Source organism: Canis lupus, chromosome 26, assembly GCF_003254725.2.
Source record: "Canis lupus dingo isolate Sandy chromosome 26, ASM325472v2, whole genome shotgun sequence".
Classification (NCBI taxonomy): domain Eukaryota; kingdom Metazoa; phylum Chordata; class Mammalia; order Carnivora; family Canidae; genus Canis; species Canis lupus.
In genome coordinates, this window is record NC_064268.1 from 8,736,522 (window position 1) to 8,751,374 (window position 14,853).

General features: G+C 41.1%; 1 protein-coding gene across 8 annotated transcripts in view; it reads left to right on the top strand.

The window, feature by feature from the left end:
• Positions 1 to 1,543: 1,543 nt before the first annotated feature.
• The window catches only part of TCTN1 (tectonic family member 1), a 37,835-nt gene continuing 24,525 nt past the window's right edge, over positions 1,544 to 14,853 (top strand). For 4 of the 8 annotated variants that reach the window (XM_035706703.2, XM_025473913.3, XM_049101594.1 and 1 more), the window contains exons 1-4: positions 1,544 to 1,838; positions 6,239 to 6,359; positions 12,878 to 13,008; positions 14,361 to 14,512. In XM_035706703.2, coding sequence (XP_035562596.2) covers positions 1,619 to 1,838; positions 6,239 to 6,359; positions 12,878 to 13,008; positions 14,361 to 14,512 — 624 coding nt within the window. In that variant the 5' untranslated portion in view covers positions 1,544 to 1,618. Of the gene's footprint in view, positions 1,839 to 2,095; positions 2,115 to 6,238; positions 6,360 to 12,451; positions 12,629 to 12,877; positions 13,009 to 14,360; positions 14,513 to 14,853 lie in introns of those variants that run through there. The other 4 variants (XM_035706704.2, XM_025473914.3, XM_025473915.3 and 1 more) reach the window with 4 other exon arrangements.

Consider the following 14,853-nt stretch of genomic DNA (forward strand, 5'->3'; position numbering starts at 1 on the left):
TCTTCATCAAAGTTTAATCCAACAGCCTAATTTCAAAATAGAAAAAAAGATCAAAAAAAAAAAGAAAACAAGACAAAGAGATTCACAGATATCAAGGAATAGAAAAGGAAGTAGTACCTGGAAGTAAAGAGAAGGTTTATAAAAACAATAAATCCTGGATTTAGAAGTTACGAAATAAAGGTTTGGGAAATACAGTTTTGTTTGTTTTTTTAAGGGAAGCATTACATCAGCTGTTAAAAATGGTTCAGAATTTCAGTCAGATGTTAAAGCAATCCTTTGTAGAAAAAAAAAAAGGAACTATCTGTAGTATACCTTTGATCCAGTTATATTTTTCTACGCTTTGTCAGGTGTGCCAGAGAAAGGTGCTCAAGCTGCCACTTTGATGATTTAGCTTTGCTATATAAATAGGTATATGTATGTTTTGGCATTTTTTCTGAATTGGTAAATGTGTTTCTTGAGTAAATACCATGACATTTCGATTTGACATTTGCTTCTGAATTGTAAGGAGATTAAGTGTCAAAGATAGCTAGCATCCGGGATCCCTGGGTGGCGCAGCGGTTTGGCGCCTGCCTTTGGCCCAGGGCGCGATCCTGGAGACCCGGGATCGAATCCCACGTCGGGCTCCCGGTGCATGGAGCCTGCTTCTCCCTCTGCCTGTGTCTCTCTCTGTGACTATCATAAATAAATAAAAAGATAGCTAGCATCCCTCCAATGGGGTACCTTTATAAACAAGCCAATGTAAAAAAAAAAAAAAAAAGCCAATGTAGATTGGAGGCGCTTTCCTAACTTGTGGTCCCCAGGTCATTTTATAGAGTCATATACAGTTTTTTTTTTTCCTTTAAAACGTATATATCATTTTACTTAATTTTTGTCAATTTTTTGTTTGTAAAAAAAACTTGTGTTCATTTGTCCCCCTTATCACAGCAGGGTGAATAGAAGTTCTCTGACGACCTCCTTAGATCTGGCCATCTACAACAAAAAAAGGCAAAGCTAGTGTTGACAGTGCGTGACAGAAAATTCAAGGACGATGAAGCGCTCTCTATGCTCTTTCGATAGTAGCTTTAGGAGATAGGATCCCAAATTTCCGTCCCCCTCACTAGTTTTGTCAGGACATTTGTTAAAAATATGGATTCCTGAACACTGCCCTAGACTTACTGAGACAGGACCTGGAAATACGCAAGCACTGCAGTCTGTTTGGAAACCACCGCGGGGATTCACAAGTCCTTTGCCCCGACACAGCCCTAGATCCGAGGCCCTCGTCCCACCCCGACTCCGCCCGGTCCCGGTCTCCGTCCCGCCTCCGGCCCCCGGCCCCACCCCCGGCCCCCCCCCCGGCCCCCGGCCCCCCCCCCGGCCCCCGACCCCCCCCCCGCCCCCGCCCCCGCCCCCGTCCGCCCCGTCCCCTGTCCCCACCCCCACCCCCACCCCCACCCACCCCCGTCTCCGCCCCTATCCCTGCTCTCGCTCCTAGAGGCCGGTCTCGCTCAGGCCCCGCCCCCTGCCCCCGCCGCTGCGCGCGGCCTGGTGGGACCCTTCCCGTAATGCCCCGCGCCAGCCCGCCGCGGTTGCCAGGCAACGCGCGGTCCCGGCAGCTGGTAGCGTGGGGTTCCGCGGGGCCATGGGGCCGCAGGGCCTCGCGCCGCTCCTGCTTATGCTCCTGGATTGCTGGGCCTCCGTGAGCGCCCAGACCAGGGCCCCTCAGCCTGTGACGACGGAAGGCCTCAACTCTGCGGAGGCGGCCCGGACGACTCTGCGACCCGCCTTGTCTCCTAGGCCCCCTGGAACCCCCAAGGCCCCCGTGCCATCCTCTGGCCCCAGGCCCACCCCGGTCACGGACGGTGGGTACCAAGTGGTAGTTCTAGGGATCCAGAATGATCCAACCTGGAGCAGGTAGCCCGGGTGAGGATGTCCTAATGAGAGCGAACGTTAACTGAACACTGTACGCAGGCATTGCTGAGTATTTCGTGGGCCTTAATTGTCTCAGCAACCGGTAGGGTAGACCTCATTGTCCCTTTCATACGGAAGGGAAAACCGAGGCCCAAGAGAGCGTAGGTGGGACAATATAAAATCTATAAAATTACTTCCAGTGGTCCTGGACAACATTAACGCTTAAGGTAATAAATGCACGAGTCGTTGCCCCTTTGCAGCCAGCGACGGAAATTATGTAAATCCAAAGTTTCTGGGCAGTTGTGGAAATGGAATGCATTTAAGATGTGTTGAACTTTTCGTTTATCAAAAAGAGACGCCAAAAGTCTAGTTTACTAAATGTGACTAGGCCCTTTTCTGTTGACTCGAATTATGAAACCCCAGGATGCCTCCTGTGTTGAGTCGAAGGTGTGAAGTTATGGGGTGAGGGTTTATGCCCACTTAGGATTCATCATGAGGGATAATTAACCTCTTTCTTAGAAAGTGGTCTAATTCTGGAGTTGGACATTACTGAATATTTTATAATCGGATTTGACATGATGACTTGGAAGGGATAGCTGTGACCCTGAGATACTCCGAGTGCAAAATTTTGTGAATATGCATTTTTCTCGATGACGGTTGTTAGCAGTGAGCAGTTTCTCAAAGGGGTTTGTGATCTCAAAAAAAAACCCCTTTAGGTCCTCTGACTTTAAAAAATGTCCTCTAACTCCAATAGGTATGCACTATTTTTCCCCCTTAGTAAGAGAAAAAGATCTTAAGTAAGGCTCAGTATTAGTAAATAGAAAACTCATCCTTGGGTGACCTCCTGGACTCTAGGATTTCAGTTCCTGAGTCATCATTTCTCCAAAGGGCCTCCTTTTTAAATTAGTGAGGAGTAAAAAGAACACTAAAAAAAAAAAAAAAAAAAAAAAAAATAAAATAAAATAAATTAGTGAGGAGTAAGTATAAATGTATAAGTAAAAGTATAAATGAGTGAGGAAAAGTACAGAGAAATACATTTGTATCTTAGTGTATATAAACAAAGCTTTTATATCGGACTTCGTGAATTAGTCGGGGGAAGTAAATATGTGATAAATGGGGACAGATGATGGCATAGTATTCGATATCCAAAATTCTCCAAGGTTTTTGGACTCAGTTGTCTTTTTATCCATTTAAGTATTCCATCTGTTTATGTGATTTATCCCCAAAATGAAGCTATTCTTGAATCATTGTTATTAGGGCATGTGTTCAGGGCTGTTTTTCCAGCACCAGGAGAGGGGATGAATTTGCACTTCATCTTTTTTTTTAAAAAAGATACTATTTATGAGAGAGACAGATAGAGAGGCAGAGACACAGGCAGAAGGAGCAGCAGGCTCCATGCAGGGAGCCAGATTTGAACTCCATCCCAGAACTCCGGGATCACTCAACCACTGAGCCACCCAGGCATTCCTGCACTTCATCTTCTTAAAGGACCCCTCTTAAGACCCATGAAAATAATAATAGATGACAGCTGGCATTTATTAACTGCTTACTGTATAGCAAGCCCTGTGCTAAGCTTCTGGTTTGTAATGTATCTCATTTAATCCCTTATGATGTGGATTATCCCCATTTTTCAGGTAGGTCAATTCCTTGCTTGATATTATAACACAGTCTTGGCCTGAGTTGGAACAGGGGCTCTGAGTGGATAACTGGACACACTGTGCTGGATGGGTTACAGGTGGAAGAGAAAAGTGATAATTTTCTTCTTGATCTGAGCTCTGTTCCTTAGTGTCTTTCTCTAGAGCCAGGCATGTCCATGTTAAGAGGTGTAGAGGAGCAGCTGAGTGCTACTTAGAGCCTGGGAGTGCTCAGTAGACACTTGTTGGCAGATTAAGGATACTCACATCCCAGAGAGGGACTTTTTGGTTTTTTCATCCCTGAGTGTAGTTATTAAACATGATTGCTTTGTCCTTACTAGTCTTAGAGCTACTTAAAAAGGTTCTGAGTTCTGAAAAATCAAAATTGTAATTTTAAACACATAAGGCAGGGAACCTAAACACAATTTTTTTAAAAGATTTTATTTATTTATTCATAGAGACACAGAGAGAGAATGAGACGCAGAGACACAGGCAGAGGGAGAAGCAGGCTCCATGCAGAGAGCCTGACGTAGGACTCGATCCAGGGTCTCCAGGATCACGCCCTGGGCTGCAGGCGGCACTAAACCGCTGCGCCACCGGGGCTGCCCTAAACACAATTTTTTACATTAGCATGCACAAGTTGATTTTTCATTTTACTAAGCACGTAAAGGAGCACTTGTCTAGAGGTAAGTATGTAAACTTCAGGGGGAAGACTTTTGTGTCTCAGATTAAGAAAGGATTATGTAGGGCAGCCCAGGTGGCTCAGCGGTTTAGCGCCGCCTTCAGCCCAGGGCCTGATCCTGGAGACCTGGGATTGAGTCCCGCATCGAGCTCCCTGCATGGAGCCTGCTTCTCCCTCTGTCTGTGTCTCTGCCTCTTTCTCTGTGTCTCTCATGAATAAATAAATAAAATCTTAAAAAAAAAAAAAGAGAAAGGTTTATGTATTTATTGGCAAAACCTTCCTTTTTGTATTCATACACTTCTTTCCAAAATATTTTACCTTTATTGAGCAATGGTTTTGTAAAGCTCATTTTTATTGTGAAATAGTTCATACGTGCAAATCAGAATGCTGTGTAGACTTTCTACCACCATTTGCTTGAGATCCTTGTTTTGCATGAGATTATTGTTTTGAAAAAGGAGACATAAGACTGAAGCTTGATTTTATTCTCTCCTTCCTAGCAATAATTACTACCATTAATTCAATATTTTTATTTTTTAAGCTTTTATTTTATTTTTTTACTTTATTTATGATAGTCACACACAGAGAGAGAGAGGCAGAGACACAGGCAGAGGGAGAAGCAGGCTCCATGCACCGGGAGCCCGATGTGGGATTCGATCCCGGGTCTCCAGGATCGCGCCCTGGGCCAAAGGCAGGCGCTAAACTGCTGCGCCACCCAGGGATCCCTATTTTTTAAGCTTTTAAAAAATTTTTCAAGATTTTATTTGAGAGAAAGCAAGAGAGTGCGTACATAAGTGCAGGGAGGGGTAGGAGAGGGAGAAGCAGACTCCCAGCTGAGCAGAGAGCCCCATGCCTGGCTTGATCCCAGGACCCTGAGATCATGACCTTAGCTGAAGGCAGACACTTAACCAGTTGAACCACCCATGTGCCCCGGCTCTCTGGATTTTTAGTTCCCTATTTTATTTTATCAAATGGGGGAAAAGACCCTTTTAAAGATGGAAGAGCTTAATGATAAACCCTGGGTGGCTCAGTTAGTTAAGCCTTTGCCTGGGGTCCTGGGATCAAGCCCCATGCCAGGCTCCCTGCTCAATGGGAAGTGTGCTTTTTCCACTCCCTCTGCTCCTCTGCCTGCTTGTGCTTGCTCGCTGTCTCCCAAATAAATAAAATCCTAAAAAAAAAAAAAAAAAAAAAAAAAAAAATCCAGAGTCACTATTATTAAAAATTAAATGTGTGGGCACCTGGGTGGTTCAATCTGTTAAACGTCCAACTCTTGGTTTGGGCTTAGGTCATAATCTCAGGGTTGTGAGATTGGACCCCTCTGGGGGCTCCGCCTAGGGTATGGAGCCTGCTTAAGATTCTCTCTCTCTCTGGCCCTCCCCCCCCTCCTCAGTGCTCTCTCTCTCTCTAAAAAAAGGAAAAATGTTGCAAAGATTTCTATCCCCCTTATGCTTTATTGTCTAAATTACCAAAGATATTTCCAAAATGCCAAGTACAAAGCACCTGAGCCAATTTGATTCTTGGTCAATAGTTTGTGAATGTGGGCTCAACTTCAAAGCCACAGGTGATACTTGAAGAGAGAAACAAGTTTGAGAACTCTTGATTACTAGTGGCCTTCATTGGGCTTTTCCTCTGAATCAGAATCTCCACAGGAGGAACTTGGGAATCTGTTCTATTAGACCAGTGGTTCTTACGGTCCAGTAAATGTTTTAGCATGCTGGTTCTTAAGTTATCAGCATCACCTGGATAGTTTTTGAAAAACACAAATGCCTGGGTTTCATAGCTTACCAAATCAGTCTTTATAGGTTGAGCACAAACAGAAATTTCCTAGTGAGTCAGATGATTAGCTACTTTGGGGAAATCTCAGATTAAGAAGCATCCAAATGGACTAATTTTCACTTCACAGGTTTTCCCCAAAGTGCAATAGGAAAAATAAAATGGACCTTTTTATGAAATAGACTTTTGGTACTTTGCAGTGGCAGGGGGCAGTCACACCCTGCTGATGGTGAAGTTCTGCATCCCACCTCTTTTGTTTCTATAGTTGCTGCTCTGTGTGTCTGTGACCTGACTCCAGCACAGTGTGACGTCAATTGCTGTTGTGATCCTGATTGCAGCTCCATGGATTTCAGTGTCTTTTCTGCCTGTTCAGTTCCAATTGTCACGTAAGTTTGTAACGCATGCAGTTTTGATGAAATTGGACCGAGATTATAAAAAATCTAGGGACAAAAAGTGAGAAATCTTCCAGGCTGAAAAACCCAAACCTGGTTTCCAGTATTTTGCATTAAGAAGCCATGCTGTCCAAACCAATATGTGGAAGAGTATCGCTCCCTTATTTGCATCCAGCCAGATGATAGTGCAGGGAAAAAAGAAGAGAGGGTATACTTTGTTAAGAATATAAGGAAATCTTTGTATTCAGAGATTGAATTACATTTCACTCTGATTTGTAAACAGATAATGTGCACATTTTTGTGTAAGTGGACTAGTCTCATGTATATAGCCTAAGGTGGAAAATGCAGTTGAATTTTACAGCTTTTGTTGTGGACATAGTACTTGTAACAAAAAATTAAACAGGAAAGCTTTGTTTATACTTTTCTGATATGTAAATCTAGGAATTCTCACAGTTCACACTGTATAGGAGAACAGTGGAAAAGGATATTCCCAGTTGATTACAAGGTAAATAATATCTTCTGAATGATTTGTTTCTTGTAATTCAGATTTCAAAGCTCTTTGAAAAATACAGCACTTAAAAGAGGTTAATTATTTGGAATGGGACCAAATAATATTCAGAGATAGCCACCTCAAATTTAGACTTGTAGCAAATTGTAGCAATTGATACTTAATAGATTGATTGCTTTTTGGAAGTACAATGTGTTTTTCCCATAAGAAACTATCTTTTTTTTTTTTTTTTAAGATTTTACTTATTTTGAGAGAGAGAGAAATAGTGCACACATGTGCACAAGCAGGTGGAGGGGCAGAGGCAGATGGAGAGAGAGAATCTCAAGCAGGCTCCATGCTCCATGCTCCATCTTACTACCCATGAAATCATGACCTGAGCTGAAACAAGAGTCAGACCCGTAGCTGACTGACCCATCCAGCTTCCCCTCATGAGAAACTACCTTAATGACCAATGGGAAATTGAATCTGCTTATAGTATTGTAAAAATGTTTGGAGAATGGTATGTTGTAATTAGATTATTTTTCTGGATATCTGGACTACTGAGTGGTTCAGTCTTTGTTAGAAATCATTCTGCTTTTCTGCCTTAATAAGTATAAGCCTGAGAGTCAGATTTTGGCTCCATTGGAGATCATACTTTAGAATGTCATTTTTTCTTGTATTAGTCAATACCAAATTTTAGATATAAACTATTTAGAATGTGGGTCAGCAAGCTTTTTCAGTAAAAGGCCACATAGTAAATATTTTAAGTTCACAGGCCAGTGGTCTCTGTTGCAACTTTCTTACCTCTACCATTGATGAGCAAAAGCAGCCATGTAAATGAATGGACATGACTATCTTTCAGTAAATCTTTATTTATAAAATTAGGTGTGGTTTGTGGACCTCTGGTATAGAAGTTAGAGCTGAATCCATAGTGCCCTCAAGAAAAGACCTCATGATTTTTTTTTTTTGAGTTAGTTTTGCTTATGACTTTCTTCTAAATACGAAGCATGGAAATAATGAAATTAAAATTAATAATCCCAATTAATTGATTATTCTCATTATGTAGGTTCTAATTCATGAAAGGCTTGTTTACATCTGCTAAACTGTCAACAGCTAATCCTATCATCTAATGATTTATAAATTTATTGTTAAGATTAGTGGATTAATGTCTGTTTTCTTCACTAGATGTAAACTTCATAAGAGCAAGAATAATATCCCTTATGCCCCTAGTGCCTAGCGCAATTTTTGCCACATAGTTGGCCCTCATTAGAAGTGAGTTGAATCGGGGACGCCTGGGTGGCTCAGCGGTTGAGAGTCTGCCTTTGGCTCAGGTCATGATCCAGAAGTCCCAGAATCGAGTCCATTTCAGGCTCCCTGCATAAAGCCTGCTTCTCCCTGTGCGTGTGTTTCTGCCTCTCTCTGTGTGTCGCTTATGAACAAATTAACAAAATCTTTAAAAAAAAAAAGAAGGAAGTGAGTTGAATCGATGAATAAAATTTTCCCCTCCACCCCTAACCAACACTCTGGTATTTTTCTTGGCTTCTCTACCATTGTTTTCTCAGGCAGACAAGTAGGCCAGAACCTGGAGGCTACCCTGACTCCTGCCTCCCCTTTCCCTTCTCCCATCTAGCCTTCTTTCATACCTTACCATACCTTCATGAGCACCAGGATTATAAGGTGGGCTAGGTGTGTAGCCCTGCCCTCATGGAGCTCACTGAGTAAGGAGTGCAGTAAGGGAGATAGAGGAGTGGGTGACAGTTCTGCCCTAGGCATGGAGACCACTCAGAGGAGTGGCATCTAACCTGGGCAATTGGACTAGGGAAGGCTTTCTAGAAAAGACGATCTGAGTGGGTCCTGAAGGACAGGTAGAAATTGGCCAGCATAGTATCAGAGGAAGGCATTCTAGGTTAAAGGAGCCGCATGGCAGAGTCTTGGGGGTGAAGGAGTATGACTGTTGCCTTAACTGCTGGTAGCTCAGTGTGGTGAAGCTAGAAGGAGAAGGAGGCTGAGAAGAGTGTGCGACAGTGGTAGGGGTCCAAGCCTGAGAGGTTTTCAGTGTATGCTGAGGGGTTTGGATTTTGTCCTGAATTCTGCAGGGCATCAGGGGGTGAGGCGATTCGATTCCCATCTTAAGCAGCATGAATGGCCTTTCATTCATTCTGGTCTCCCACCCACCCAGTCATTGGCCTTCATCCAGGGGAGAGGATCTCACAGGAGAATCTGGGACCCTGTACCCCAAAGAGCCAGTCTTCTGAGGCCCTGGGGGACTTCATACCCCCAAACCACTGGTGGCTCTCCTGCATAGTACCTCCTCCTCCTGGTATAGTCTCGAGGCTGTACAGTCTAGACAGGGAGCTCAGAGGGATGCCCTCTCTGATCCCATCAAAATTTACTCCTGGATCCTCCTCAAAGTCTTGTCTTCCTCTGAGTTCCTTTCATCCCTGTCCCAGGGTTGGGAGAACCCATTTCCAGTAGGAAGCTCCATGAATGAGTCTTGGGACACAGGTGCCAGCTAAAGAGGTTACCAAAACCTCAAGGTCAGTGGTTACAGGGGCTAAGCCTGGTAGCAGGGAGCCGAGTAAGAAACTGTTGCAGATATGAATGAATAGGTACTCTCCTCCCCATGACTAGAGAGATACACAGAACTGATACTGATCCACTGTGCAGGATTTGAGAGTGGGCAGACTGGAAGAGGAAGAGTAAGGAGTCCCCTTCTAAAAAAAAAAAAAAAAAAAAAAAGGAGTCCCCTTCTGCTGCATTCCTTCAGCATTGCCTGCATTCCTGCAGCATTTCTGCTGCATTGCCCTTGTGTCTGCCCATTCCTACCCCCTCTGTATAAGCTCACTCATCATCTTGTCACTCACTTGCTAAAAAGCCTTTAGAAGCTCTCATTACCTACAGACTCCTTCCTTAGCTTGGATTCAGATCCATCCCCAAACTCTTTCAGATCCTTTTTCCTACTAACCCCCATCTTGAATCCTCCATGCAGTCTAACTTTGGTACTCAAGAGTTTTCTAGACCCCACCAGAACATTACCCATCCTTGGCCAATGCCATTATTGCACTTGATTAGCCATTCCTTCTCTGTCTGACTCGTGCAGGTCCTTTAAGACATAGTAGGCCTCATAAATTTATCAGCGCTAGATGTTTTCTCATAAATACTAATACTTTTTCAAAAATATTTTTATGGGGATCCCTGGGTGGCGCAGCGGTTTAGCACCTGCCTTTGGCCCAGGGCGTGATCCTGGAGACCCGGGATCGAATCCCATGTCGGGCTCCTGGTGCATGGAGCCTGCTTCTCCCTCTGCCTGTGTCTCTGCCTCTCTCTCTCTCTCTCTCTCTCTGACTATCATAAATAAATAAAAATTTAAAAAAATATTTTTATGCCCACAGTAATGATTAATATACCATTAGACCTATACAGGGCTTTTCGAAAAGTGGTCACTTTAGCTTCCTTATACTGTAGCAATAATCATCAAAAAACATAATGGAAATAGGTCTTATTCATAGCACTCAATAGAAATGTCACATAAGGGGATGCTTGGGTGGCTCAGTGATTGAGTGTCTGCCTTTGGCTCAGAGCATGATCCTGGAGTTCCCAGATTGAGTCCTGTACCCTGTTCCCAGTGGGGAGCCTGCTTCTCCCTCTGCCTGTGTCTGCCTTTCTCTGTGTCTCTTATGAATAAATAAATAAAATCTTTTTTTAAAAAGTCACATAAGAAGTGCTCAGAATTTATGTGAAGAAAACTTGAAATAGACAAAACATTTGAATAAATGGAGAGATAGTTTATGTAATGGGATGGGAAGAATCATTATATAAGTAAACTAACTCATAAAAACTTAATTTATAAGTGTCGTTCCAGTCAGGGAAGGAGTAATGTGTCAAAAAGATTCTAAAATTGGAATGCCTGGGTGGCTCAGCAGTTGAGCATCTGCCTTCGGCCCAGGGTGTGAACCTGGGGTCCCGGGATTGAGTCCCACATCGGGCTCCCTGCATGGAGCCTGCTTCTCCCTCTGCCTATGTCTCTGCCTCTCTCCTTGTGTCTCTCATGAATAAATACATAAAATCTTTAAAAAAAAAAAAAAAGATTCTAAAATTCATCTAGAAAAATAAATGTGAGAACAGCCAAGACCTTCCATTATTGAACAAGAAGAGCAAACAACCAGGTTTTAAACATTTGTAACATTACAGTAATGAAAATAATGTGTATTGTTTCAAGATAGGTAGATCAGGGGAAGAGAATAGAAAGACCAACAATCAGTTATGCCTACTGATTTTAAAGAAGTATCATGTATTTTTTTCTTATTTATTTAATGTATAGTAAATATGGTATTTTACAATGAGATAAATTCAGTAAATGACGTAAGATAACTATTGAAAAATAAAAATGTTAGATTTCTGCTTCATAGCATTATACCAAAGTAAATTACCAATAGATCAAGGAGTGAAGTGTTCAAAAAATTTAATGAAAAAATGAAAAATATAGGTAAACATTTGTTAATCTTGGGCTAGGGAATGTCTTTTAAGCATAAGCCCACAGGCAAACCACAAAAGGAAAGATTGATAATTTATTAAAAAAATTAAAATTACTAGATGACAAACACCGTAAAATTGAAAGGTAGCCAAACAGAGACAAAATATTTACAACATATGATACTCAAAGGGGATTCTTAAAACTGGATTCTCACAAACCAATGAGAAGACAAACATTCTAATAAAAAATGGTCAATAGATGTGAAGAAGCACCTTACTGAAGAAGAAATACCAGTGAGCAATAACTATATGGGAAAACGTTTAAGCTCCCTAGTAAATGAGAAAATTCAAAATAAAATGAGATAACAAATTTTTACCTATGAAATTGGCAAAGGGTAGAAACTGGATAGTATCTATTCTTGGCAAGAGCACACATCTTTCCTTTTTGGAGGGAGATGTGACAATAGGTCTTAGAAGTCTTGAGCAACACATCTAACTTCTGACCCAGCAACTCCACTTCAGGGAACATAGCCCAAGGAAATAGCTGGAGACATTCATAAAAATATATGTGCAAGGATGATGTTATAGCATTATATGTAATCAGGGAAAACTAGAAACAACCCAAACTAACAGCAGAGAATTGACTGAAACATTTAGAGTATTGTAGTAAGTTGGTATACAACGAAGCCATTTCATATAATATTGTAAAAACATATCAATGACTTGGGAAATATTGGGCAATACAGATTGAGAAAAGGCTTTATAACAGTAGATGGGTTATGATCCCTTTTTTGTTACATCTCTATCTCCACACCATATTTTTTTAAGACTTTATTTATTTGACAGCAAGAGAGCACAAGAAGGGGGAGCAGCAGAGCGAGAGGGAGAAGCAGGCTCCCCACTGAACAGAGAGCCTGATGCAGGACTGGATCCCAGAAACCTAGGATCATGACCTGAGCTGAAGGCAGGTGCTCAACCGACTGAGCCACCTGGGTGCCCCTCCACACCATGTCTGTATCAAATTGATTAGAGTTTGTCAAGTCTGGGATTGGTTGAAGTCTTGACTATATCCTAACTTCTAAGCCCCCAGATTTCTAGATAACTTCACATTTTCTGATTTTCACAGTCCTTTGAAGACTGCTTTATTCTAAAGACAAGGAATTTTGGATCCATTCTGGTTACTTACAGACAACCTGAAGTTCTGCAAAATTTTATATGATTGATGTGTCAGAGTTTACAAGGTTCATTTACATCAAAATTATACCCTGATCTGTATTCCGTACTTGACGAGATTTCCTTAAAGGTTTGTCTTAATATTTTACCTTTTAGAGGAAAAAGTTTCAAATGCTAAACATTTTAACACCGAGTAAACTAAATAAAAATGGATTGAAGTCTAACATCACACTTTCATAAATATCTTCCATGTAGTTGTTAACACAGTACAGTTCAGGCATCTGACAGTTTTTAAATAATCTTGCTAAGATTGTGTGCAAAAGCCTTAACAATTTTGTATTATTATTATTATTATTATTTTTTATTTTTTAATTTTCAGGGGCGATAGTCAGTTTTGTAGTCAAAAAGCAGCCATCTATTCATTGAATTTTACAGCAAATCCACCTCAAAGGATATTTAAACTTGTTGACCAGATTAATCCATCTATTTTCTGCATTCATATTACAAACTGTAAGTATTTGATGGTGATACCCTTTGAGAAGCCCTGGAAAGTTTTTTCTTTAAAAAGTTGTTATATGGAAAAATGTCTCATTCAGGTAGATTTAAAGCAATCAGTTTAAAGTTTGACTAAGGTGCATCTTCTGAGGCCATTTCACAGGCCACTGCAAGTAACTTTATAGACCTATGGGCATGCACATTTTCTTTAAAACTAATGTGCTTATGAAGTTGTCTTTTGAAATCTCATACTTCTTTCTCTGGTGTTTACAATATGTAGACACACATAGGAATCTAGATTTATTTAGGTTATACATATATATATATGTATGTATGTGTATATATATATATTTTATTTCCTCTTGATTCAATGGTTAAAAATCAGGTTCAGCTTTGGTTTCAATTTCCTTTTTTTCTCTTTTATTTTTACTAAGAATATTTGCATGAAAACAGGATCTTTATTTTTATCTGAGCATTTAGCTCAACTAAGTGTTTAGATCCAAAGTACCTGTAAGTGTAAAATGTTAGCAAGATATCTAAGATGAGAATTGTATTTATGTTTCATCAATTAAGCTTCATCATCTTTTCAGATCATCTGTATATTTTGAATTTGTTCCCTTCAGTTGAAAACTAGGCTAATGCTCTGCAATTTCTTTTTTGTTGTTGTTGTTGTTGGCAGGGAGAGAGTAGAGGGGAATGGCAGAGGGAGTGAGAGAGAATCTTAAGGAGGCTCCACACCCAGCACGGACTTGGGGCTCAATCTCACAACCCTGAATCATGACCTGAGAGGAAATCAAGAGTAGGACGCTTAACTGATTGAGCCACCCAGGTGCTCCAGTGCTCTGGGATTTATAATCTAAAGTAGTGACCAGTCAGTCATTGTTAGGTTCTAGGACATAACATCAGGCAAGTGAACATACCAGCCCATTTTGTCCTTCTCCTGATATGTTCTATACACAGCACATCATTCTTCTGGGCTTTGATTTGGAGGTGGTTGTGTAAAGACAGAAGCAACATCTGTTGTCCCTGTGGCCATTTGCAGAGAACTTTGCCTTAGAGGTTAATGCAGGAGGCTCCTCACTCTGTGAGCTGGAGAATGATTGGCTATTATTGGCTTCTGTTGTGCTATTTGCCTGCAGGCTTTAGAAACCGATATTTCTACACTGTTAGAGAAGCAGGCTGAGTCTGGAGATCCTGTTTATTAATAAGACTCAAGAAATTTTGGGTAAAGTAAATATGGAAAGAGACACAATTTTTTTTTCACATCAGCCTTAATACTACTAAAAACTGTTTCCAAAATATTATTTATATATATATATATAATATACATATTGTATGTCGTTTTAAAATACCCTTTCTAAAAACAGATAAACCTGCACTATTCTTTATTAATCCGGAAGAGCCTGATGAAAATAATTTTGATAAATTGATGGAAACATCTGAAGGATTTTCCTTGAATTCAGAATCAGAGCTTTCTTTCACAACCCAGTTGGACACTCCAGATACTGCTAAATATAAGGTGAGCCAAGAACTTGAGTCTACTCATCCTGTTGTAAATATCTTGTCCTTGTAAGTTAGTTTTTCAGTATGTTCTCAGCAAAACTGGCTTCCCCAAGACAGAATTCACATTATAGAGGGAAAAACTTAAAGTTCATGCCTAGAAACCGAGATCACAAAAACGAAAAATGAGTCATTGATTTCTAACATAGGGTTTAAAGTTGTCTATTTTTTAATAAGCCTGCATTTGTCTCTGCAGAATTCTTTGTGCTTCTTCACCTCAAAAAATGCAGCAGAGTGCTTGAGTCATGCTGCTGGGGACATGGAGTGGATTGGTTGGGTGCCTGGTCCTCTTTTCAAAGC